We start from the raw sequence: 10313 nt of genomic DNA, 5'->3' as shown, positions 1-10313 counted from the left end.
CAGACCAAACCAGTAACTAAATCATGATGTGTCAATCAATAATGTCCTGTTTTGGAGAAAAAGAGGCGGAAATGTAAACTTGTTTAAAAATCTCATTCATCGATTAATTCCAAAAAAAATTAACATTGACCCAGAAACCGGAGTACACACACAAGCACTGGGAAAGCATGCCAACTCCAAACAGGAAGACCGGAGACCGGATTCGATCCAAAAACCTCTGAACTATGAGGTAGATGCGCGAACCAGTCATCCAACGCGCCACCCTCTATAAAAGGATGACTGAATTTAGTCTATTTCGTTACTGGCACGTGCTTTTATACTGACAGAGATTGCAGTGTGAAACACACAGTGTCACTCACCACTATTATGTTCTGAATCTTCCAGATGCCAAATGTCACAGCGGCTCAGGCAGATACATACAAATGCTTTGCAACCAATGAATTCGGACAAGCCATGGTGACAGTTGTTCTGAATGTTATTGAAGGTAGGACTGTTCTATTGTTCATGCTACAAAATGCTTCCTTAAATTTTTTCTATTATATCAATAAAACTCGGGCCTTTTTGTGTTTTCCAGTTGGCTACAAAAAGAACAAACCCCAGCAAAACGCAACAGAACCCATGAACGGCGATTTTAAGAAAGTCCTACGAAAAAGGTTCGTCGTCTTTTTGATAGTGGTGCGTTCCTTTCAAAAAACAAGCCAAAAAACTACTCCTGTTTCTTCTCTGCAGTAAAGTACGTCCAAAATCGGAGCAAGCGGAGAAGAAGGGGGGCGAGTTAGATCCTAAATTTTGGGAGCTGCTACTTAGCGCTGATAAGAAAGACTATGAGAGAATCTGTTCAGAGTACGGAGTGACCGATTTCCGCTGGATGCTGAAGAAACTCAATGAAATGAAGAAGGAACGAGAAGAGGAACAAGCAGAGGTTACACTGATTATTTTTTTTATGTGGTTATATGACATCACATATTTAGTCTGTGAACATGTCAATTTTTTTCATTTTCATTTCTGTTCTCTTTTGGACACAGTTTGTGAAGAACATAGCCAACCTGAAACCTATCCGGGTGAATGCAGACGGTACTGCATCCTTTGAGATTGACATGGACCTTATTGAACAGAGCAGCTCAATATACCTGTATAAGGTCAGGTGAAAACAAAACTACGCTATCTACAATCCTACCAAAGGTCATGTAACCTGACTCATTCAAAGTGTTTGCTGAAAGTTCAACGAGATTATTACTTTCCCATTTATTTTCTTTTATGAAATGTAGATCCTATTGTGCAGACCTTATTTTTAGTTCCAAATGTTTTGCACTTCAATATGTATTCTTGGAGCATTCTGACACTGAATAGCTACTTCCCTCCACAGGATGGTGAAATGATTCCCTACACAAAAGAACTGGGAGACACGATGAAGCACAGCCTGAGGAGAGTAGGGAGAAAGTATATTTTCAGCATGAGAGATCTCAAGCCAGAAGATGGTGGATTCTACCAGTTAGACGTAGAAAACGTCAACATATTTTCTACAGATTTTAAAAGTACGTCCACAAAGCACTCAGTTGTGATTCTAAATGGCCAAGAAAGTACATTTTAACATTTTACAGGTTTTTCCAAAGATTTGGTCTTTGTTAATACTTGCTCTTTTACGTCATTGCATTTCAGTTCCCACGGTTGATTTCTTGGTGAAAATTCAGGAAGTGAAGGCGATGGAGCGAGAAGATGCCGTATTCGAGTGTGTCCTTTCTATTCCCCTCGCCCAGATTTCGTGGTTTGGCAAGAATCTGCCATTGGAACAAGGCGATAAATACGATATTGAGGTGTCTGAGGACAAGCTCATTCATAGGCTTGTGGTCAAAGACTGCATGGTCGTAGACAAAGGCATTTATTCTGCTTGTGCAGGATTAAAATCATGCAATGCCTGGCTTGTTGTTGAAGGTATGCTTCCGACTCCTCATTTAGATTATTATTAAATTCTTCACAGCACTTCAGCGCTCCCTTCTCTCTATAGCCGATAAAGCAGATCAGGGCAAGAAGTCTATAAGGAAGACAACAAAGGCAGGGGGATCCGGTATCGACCTGCAGAAGGTGGCTCAAGAGCAACACGAAAAGTTGGAGAAGCAGAAAGAGGAACGGAAAGAACAAATCCTAGCTGCAAAACAAGCTGAACCCCCACCCGAAACTCCTAAACCAAGTAAGACTGCAACGCTTTACCAAAACATTAAGGGATGACAATAAGACATTTCCTTTCAATTTGGAATCTTTTTTTTTCTGAAAAAGAAAAAAGTACTGGTATCTAACAAGACTAACTGTCACTGTATTTGCCATAACATTCACACATAGCACAGTAAATCGTATTTTATAGTAATCAAATAACAATTGGATCAAAGCACAATTAGAGCGCAGTTGCTCTACGATCTTACAGAATTGACAATAGGTGCTGTTTTTGACACACAAAAAGTCAGTTTTATACAATCCACTGTTACAAAATGTATTACTTGGTTAACAAATAGAGTAGATACAAATATAGCTTTTTTTCCCAATGAAAGAAGATACTCTAATCTTTCTTTTGGTAGGTTCCATGTTTTTATAGCAATAGAACACAATATTCTGTGGGCCTTGCAAAATCAGTCAAAATCCAGTAAAACAGCCGGGAGCGAAGGGGGTTGCTTCAGTGAAAATGGCTGGGAGTGAATGAGTTAAGGAAACAATGACTGTGGTGACATCGACAGATGTTTGTTTGTTTGTTTTTTATCTTGATTTGACTCATGCTGTTCAACAATTGTCAATATGCCTGCATTGATAAACTGTTGAAACAGCGGGTACTAACAATGTTCAACAGGAAGTGATAACCCAGCAGTAATGGCTCTAGCTAGATCAACTGTGAAGGTGGTGAGCAGCGGTAAGAAACATCGATGGCTGCACGGATGTCGCATCTGAATGTTGTTGAGCGATTGCTACACAGACTTCGTTTTTGCTACAGCTACTTTTTTGCTGTTCATCAAGTTTCAGTCTGCCTGCACTGATAAATTGTTGACACAGCAACAACTAACGTGAATGTTTAACAGGAAATGAGAAATCGGCAGATGTTCCCTCTGATAAAGCGGTTGCAAAGGCATTTGGCAGTGGTAAGAGAATTGAGAATGTATAAAGAAAAGAAAATGAAGTGGATCAAAAAAGGGTTAAAAATGTATAGAGGATTGATTATCAGAAGCACTTTCACAAAACGGGTGTATTAGCACAGTATATAAATAAACCAATCAGACACTTGGAAGATTAATGAAGCACTGTATGAATGACAGGTTTTTGTTTTGGTTGTTGTTTCCCTGTCAGTTAAGGAAACGAGTGCAAAGCCTGAGCCAGCACCTGCAGCTGCAACAAATGGTAAGGCAAAAATTATTTTACAAGGAATCATGTTTTTTCCTGTTTTTTCATTGGGTTAAGTCAAAGTTAACCAAGAGACACTAAACTAGAGTTCTGTTGCGATTCTCAGAGCCTGTGATTACTTGTGGACTATCTGATATTTACTGTCTACGTGGGAAGTCGGCTGAACTAAAAGTCATGATGAATATGGACTGCGACGGCACCTGGTTTAAAGATGGAGAGCCAGTAAGTGTTTTTTCTATTTCTTTTTGAGAGTGTGTGAGTAAAAAATGTCATTGGTGAAAATGAACCAGAATTTGAGGACTTAAGGAAATACATAACAGCAAGAAGGGAAAATGACAAAGATCGAGACACATTGAGCAATACGTCCGGTTGTTGTCTTACCATTTATATTTTGGACAGCAGTGTAACACAAATTGACTTTCCTTCCACCTATGATTTACTAGAAAAGCGCTGGTGATGGAATCAACATAAGCAAAGATTCCACCTCTCATGTTCTGACTTTTAAAAACTGCCAAGATGACGACTCTGGCCTGTACCGCTTCGTAGCAGGAGGTCAGAGTACGCAAGGAAAGGTCACCGTTGGAGGTATATTTGACTTGAAACATTAAGAGTGCTCATTCACATATATTATACTTAATTGCACTTTGTGTATTGTAGACGTACCGGAATTTGACCCAGACGACCTTCACAAGTTCTGCAAGCCGTTGACAGTGAGAGTGGGGCAGAACGCCACTTTCAAAATGCCCTTTGCTCCTCAGGAGGCTTTGATTGTTAACTGGTCTAAGAATGGCACAGAGGTCAAAGACGGAGGAGGATTGAAGATTGTGAAGGAGCCCAATCACAGCCGGCTGCTCTTCAGAGACTGCCTGCGGACAGACATGGGGCAAATTAAAATTCAGCTTAAAAATCCATTCGGGACCGCGGAGGCCACCTCTCAGCTTTTTGTCGTCGGTAAGACAAATCGTCACTCAAACTAAAGCTGGGCAAATACTGCGATTGGAGCAACTTTGCTTTATATTTGAATCAGAAAACTGCGCTGGACCAGACAGTGATATCACAAGTTACACCTCAATCTCTTAGCCTAATTCCTGCCACTACATCTGGGTGAACAGCTGACTAAAATTCATCCTATGAGTAGAGTTTAGTGTACGGCTGAGTATATACGGTTTCCAAAGAGTCTTTGGAGACTTTGAAACTCATGAAGAACACAAAGTTAAGAGTAGCGCTTTGTTTTCTTCATCAAATTTGTCAAACTGTCACAGTTTGTAAGCGTGCTACCAGAATTTACAATTGGAACAGGAAGGACTCGAACGTACAGTGAGCATTCAAGTCGTGTCTCTATCATTCCATCGAGTGTGACTTTTTCACACCTTAACTTCTTCGACTTTCTGTCACAAGGCGATTAACTTGTACAGTGCCAGTTACAATTTAAAATGAACACGTCTGAAATATAAATGTGCCCAGCTCACTGAGGAATAGCGATGAACATTTAATGGAGAAAAGATGAAACTTTCTGTTTTTCTGCACAGATCGTCCAGGTCCGCCGGAGGGTCCGGTGGAAACTATTGACACTACCTCGTCTCTCATTGAGATCAAATGGAAACCTCCCAAAGATGACGGCGGATGCCCTATCACCAACTACATTGTTGAGCGCCAACAGTTGGGCCACAGTCTGTGGACCAAACTTGGGAATGCCTCCGGTGACAACACGACCTGCAGGGACCGGAATGTGACCCACGGGAAGAAGTACAGCTATCGAATCTATGCCGAGAACTCGGAAGGCATTGGCGACGCTCTGGAGACGGCTGATAACATTATGGCTGGCATCATGAGTGAGTACCCGTGAAAGAAGTCTCATTAAGCAATCCCCTTAGGCTCCCTGAATATGTTTGGAAATATCCTGCAGTCAATAGTGGGGTTCCTAGCCACCCATTTTTATTTGAATTTTCAAGAAATGCGAAAATGAAACTGAATGGAAACACTAGAAATTCGAAAAAGGTCAGAAAATTTGCACCCAAAAAGTTTTACGCTTACAGGGGGTGGATTTTGAAGCGTTTCCCAAAAAAGGAAAAGGCGAATTTTGGCTAAGGAAACAGGTTTTGAATAAACGCTGACAAGACCGGATACACGTCGCAAATTTTGACCGGATATTACATCACGCACGTTTGTAGTCCTAAAGAAATGGCGGACGATAAACCAAGGTATGTTTGAGGGGACGACGGATGGTATTAATTAAAGAAGCGAATATCAATGCAATTTTGAATGGAAAACAGCAAAGAAACGTTACGGTTTATCAAGAATTACAAAAGCAAACTCATACGACGTCATGGCACGGCGCAGTCGCTTCCTGTTTTTCTTCTTCTTTTAAATTACTGGTGGATCCCATCTCTATGGTGTATACCACCACCTACAGCGGCGGAGTCCCCTCTCAATATTCGCAAAAGAAGAACAGATGGAAACAGGCATAAGTCGCATGTCCACTTTGCGCATTTTCAGTAAATTCGCTTTAAAAATTTGAAACAATTGGATGGAAACCTGACTTAATGTGTAGATCCATACAATTATTCCTTCTAATTGTGACATTAACGTTAACTTGCCTCTTGCCTCAGTACTTTCTGGGCCACCTGGTGCCCCGCAAGTGGTCAGTGCCTCAAAGACCTGTATCACACTAACGTGGACCCCACCCGAAGACGATAGGGGAGTGCCAATCATCGGTTACCAACTGGAGAAACAAAAAAAGGGCACAAATGAGTGGATTTCCTTGAATGCGGTAAATGAACCGATTGAAGGTTAGTCACAGACATGCAAGCATCCGCTATGGCGGGTTTAATTGCAGACAGTTTTGGCAGCCACATTGTTTTTGTCTTCACCGCAGATGTCAACTATGCAGTTAAAGACATCACTGAGGGAGCAGAGTACGAGTTCAGGGTTCTTGCAATTAATGAGTCTGGAGCCGGGGATCCAAGCCCCTCATCTGCAATGGTGTGTGCGAAGAATCCCAACAGTAAGTTGTTTATCTCTCCTGCTATAAATATAATAAGAGCTAACTTGGGGTAGTGATAATGTTTTTGTCTTCCCATCCAGCGAGGCCTTACTTCAGAGACCCAGAGGACTTTATGGTTGTCAGAGCAGGAAATTCAGCACGTGTAAAAATTCTCTATGAGGTATGACCACACAAGCTGTCAGTATTTGATTCTTCAAATATACTTTCTAATTCATTCAATCGTGGCAATGATTTGATAGTGATATCTAATATATTCAGGGTGAACCCCCACCGGAGATCACATGGCTTAAGGATGATGAACCGTTACCGCCATGGATACAAATCATCAATTCTGAGGGAATGTCCCAGCTTGTTATTCCCTCATCAAAGCGCTCAGACTCCGCCATCTACACTATCATAGCCAAAAATTCAGTCGGGCAAACTTCCTTTGATGTTGAGGTTAGAGTTACAGGTAAGAAGAATGGTTATCTTTATCAAGTTTCAAATTAAAAGCAACCAGAGAAGCTGGACATTTCTGTGAAGCCACTTCCGATTGTAGTCTCAATCGGATTTATATAGCACAACATTTTTCAAGATATGGGTTGACACCGTGGAGTGGCTAGCACTGCTGCCTCACACCAAGAAGGGTGTTCCCTTCAAGTTCCAGACACACAAATATAAATACACATTTTCCGCCCACTACTTCTCTGGGATAGGTTAATGCAGAGAATAAATTTCACCTTTGCAACATTATTTCAAGTCACATCCACGGAAATAAGGTAAGGCAGAGTGTGGTGCTAATAAGTCTGCCTTTTGCAACCAGATGAACCAAAGAGCCCAGGGCCAGTGGAACTGGAGCAAACTGTCCACGGCAAAGTGGTGATAACATGGGCTCCATCGCCAGATCAGGAGCTTGATGACAGACTTTACTACACGGTGGCTCAACGCGACTCCAACACCAGGGTGTGGAAAACTGTTGCAGACCGCCTATTCACCAACACACACACAGTGAACAACGTCCTTGACGGACTTGAATATCATTTCCGGATCTTCGCCAAGAATGATATGGGGCTGTCGGATCCGTCGCAGTCCCCAACATGGGGAATGAATAGCAACAAAGGTTTGCTACTATTAAAGACGAATCCCAAGAGTATTAGCACTGTAAATATTAAAATCTGAGAGTGAAATTTTAAAAGCACTAACCATCATAATATTTTATATGTTGAAAACACAAGTACAGACGCTCCTCTACTTACGAACATTCGAGTTACGAACAACGGTACATACGAACATGTCTGCGCGTACAGTATGTCGAAAAATGTTCGGAAAGAGATGCTGTAAGTTAGATTTTGTATTGCACGTAGTGCTTCTTTCCGCCGCTAATACCGACGATTGGCGCTGTGAGAGCTCATTGGAGGCTCAGCAACGTGTCGAGGAGGAGGAGGAAGAAACGCCGGTCCCCATGAAGCAGGAAATAACTTTTGAAGCCGATTCCAGCGATGACGAAGAATCTCTCATGATATAAAATCCTCCTCTTCCTCCTCCTCCATCATCTCCTTAAGCATCGAGTACATCTTCCAAAAGTAAGTTAAACTTCATTTTATTTATCTTATTACGTACATGTACATACTGTGTGTGTGTCTCGCTCTCTCTCTCTAACATACGTAGTACAGTACAGTACTGTACGTATTCTCTCCATTTTATTAAAAGTTTTTTTCAGTACAAACCAATGCAGGTTACTTGTACAAGCCTTAAACATACTTATATAAACCTTCAATATACTTATATAGGCTTTAAACATAAATTATAATACAAAATATAGCACTGAAGCAACTTACGAACAAATTCACCTTACGAACGATCGTCCGGAACGTAACTCGTTCGTAAGGTGGGGAGCGTCTGTACAAGTCAAATTTCCACTATCCTTGATATTAATTCTTATCTATTTTATACAAGTTCCAATCAAATACAATGGAATCAACTCGAGGATGATCAGCTTTGAGAGGCCTCCATCCATCTTGGTCCCTCTGAAGCTCCATGCACCACCAAAAGGTTACCAGGTCTACATGACGTGTGCCGTTCGAGGGTTCCCAACACCCACCGTGTCCTGGTTCCTCAACGACCAGTGTATCAATTCGGACAGCAACTATTACATCACCAACTCCTTCGGCGTATGCTGCATGTATATTCTCAGAGTGCGGCCAAAGGACAGCGGAGAATACAAAGTTGTTGCCGTCAACTCATTTGGCAAGGCAGAATGTTCCACTAAACTCATTGTTAGAGGTTTGTTGCATGTGAAATTGATAGTACATGTTGTGGTGTATTTGTTTTATTAGTTCATCTTTCTCTCTTTCACTCTCTCTCTCCACAGAATGATTCAGCAAGAGGGCCTTATCTGGGACATCGTTTTATTTGAGAGAGAAAACAAGCACTAACAGTAAAAAGGAAAAACACAGTAATCTTAATAATTCAAATGTTAACTTATTTAGGTAAAATGATACAAGTGGACTACAAATGTTTTAGAAATCATGGCTGGCTGCAATAAATGATCAAATGGCGACATATGTTTGTTTTTATTCAGATTTTATACATGAAATAATACAGTGTAAATACTGCTGCCACCTGCTGGCCGTTTTTGTAATAACTACCATTGCTTTAAGCATCCTCTTCAGTTCAAAGGCTGTATCAAAGCCTTCTGTATGCTTTAGCATAGAAAAAAAACATTTAAAAAAATAATAATTAAAAGTATAAATACGTTTTTGCAACCATGGTAATATTTAAAATAGAACGGATTTATACATTCTTGGGAGCAAATGCCCCTAATGTGGGTGGAGCATGCATGGTTTCAAATTGGCAGAAAAACACACAAATTGCGTCGCTTACCCTTTTAGATGCACACTAACAACTAAATATAAGGAAATCTCATGATTTCTGCTCAAGTCCAGCAAAATATTTTGTCTGTTGAGACATTGCTTCAACCTCCTTCAAGTTTGATGAGACTTTGAAAGCTTTTTTTTTCCCCCATCAAGATTATACAATTTAATAGACATTCAAATTAAGACGTTGGCAAACTTCAAAATATGAACCCCCCCCCCCCCCCCAATCGAGCTCAACACACTTGCACCCCATGAGTCGTCATCTTTTTATAAAGCCGCATGACCTGCCTGACAGAAAGCAGATGCTGTGAGATTTTTCATCGACACTTTTGAGTGACTAAACGGCTCGTGTTAATGTTTATCAGCCATTAGGATCGCATTACAAAGACACTGTAAGGCTGCCAGATGGAACACACGGGGATCAACGCTTTGTGGGGACTTACAGTAAAGTGCGAAAGTAGCTCACTGGCATCAGAGAAATATGCTGATCAAATGCATGAATGACTTCCAAATATCATCAATCTATTGGCCAAAGTGTAAAACTCCTGTCATCAGAGGTTTTATTTTGTCTTCATTAATGGTGTATATTGTTCATCGAATGTGGCCAATAGCAGATTAAGTCACGATTATGTTTCCAGTCCAACTGTGAGGCTATCGTTTTCATGAGGATACGTAAAAGGGGTTTCAGCCTTTTATTGCCCAACAAAAAAGGGATGCCATCGCCCTCCATGTTAGATAAAGACGAGAAAACCGACTGGGTAACGGACGGCTCAACAAAGACAAGCGAGCGTTGAAAGTAAGTCATGTTGAATTCTCATTCTGAGTGAATTATATTTTGAGAATATTTTAAAATGACTGCCATTGAACATTAAACTCAACAACGTGAAAGCATTGGGATAAAGAATATTTTGAACAATGAATTTAGAATATATTTTAAATACTCTTGTTTTTCAACAGGTTTTTGTGATTACTAGAATAAAACAGCTAACTGCAAGTATGATGAATTTGCTTCTAAATATTAGAAATTGGACACTGAAAATCCTCCAATAATACTGTAGAGATATTCGTGATGA

At 40.7% G+C, this 10313-nt stretch overlaps 1 protein-coding gene and 1 long non-coding RNA gene across 2 annotated transcripts in view; one reads left to right on the top strand and one right to left on the bottom strand.

Moving 5' to 3' along the window:
* Nucleotides 1–8740, top strand: part of LOC144056511 (immunoglobulin-like and fibronectin type III domain-containing protein 1) — a 15456-nt gene extending 6716 nt beyond the window's left edge. The window contains exons 6-24 of the mRNA XM_077573406.1: nt 385–484; nt 575–653; nt 730–922; nt 1026–1139; nt 1367–1535; nt 1660–1932; nt 2006–2188; nt 2837–2896; nt 3488–3603; nt 3825–3966; nt 4039–4332; nt 4911–5213; nt 5991–6170; nt 6257–6385; nt 6466–6545; nt 6644–6836; nt 7188–7484; nt 8321–8647; nt 8736–8740. Coding sequence (XP_077429532.1) covers nt 385–484; nt 575–653; nt 730–922; nt 1026–1139; nt 1367–1535; nt 1660–1932; nt 2006–2188; nt 2837–2896; nt 3488–3603; nt 3825–3966; nt 4039–4332; nt 4911–5213; nt 5991–6170; nt 6257–6385; nt 6466–6545; nt 6644–6836; nt 7188–7484; nt 8321–8647; nt 8736–8740 — 3237 coding nt within the window. The remainder of the gene's footprint in view (nt 1–384; nt 485–574; nt 654–729; nt 923–1025; nt 1140–1366; nt 1536–1659; nt 1933–2005; nt 2189–2836; nt 2897–3487; nt 3604–3824; nt 3967–4038; nt 4333–4910; nt 5214–5990; nt 6171–6256; nt 6386–6465; nt 6546–6643; nt 6837–7187; nt 7485–8320; nt 8648–8735) is intronic.
* LOC144056132 (uncharacterized) overlaps nt 1–10313 on the bottom strand; it is a 127545-nt gene that overhangs the window by 100561 nt on the left and 16671 nt on the right. The gene's annotated exons all lie outside the window — the stretch shown is intronic.

Source organism: Vanacampus margaritifer, chromosome 8, assembly GCF_051991255.1.
Source record: "Vanacampus margaritifer isolate UIUO_Vmar chromosome 8, RoL_Vmar_1.0, whole genome shotgun sequence".
Classification (NCBI taxonomy): domain Eukaryota; kingdom Metazoa; phylum Chordata; class Actinopteri; order Syngnathiformes; family Syngnathidae; genus Vanacampus; species Vanacampus margaritifer.
Note: the sequence above shows the minus strand (reverse complement) of the source record. Positions and strands in the feature narration are given on the sequence as shown.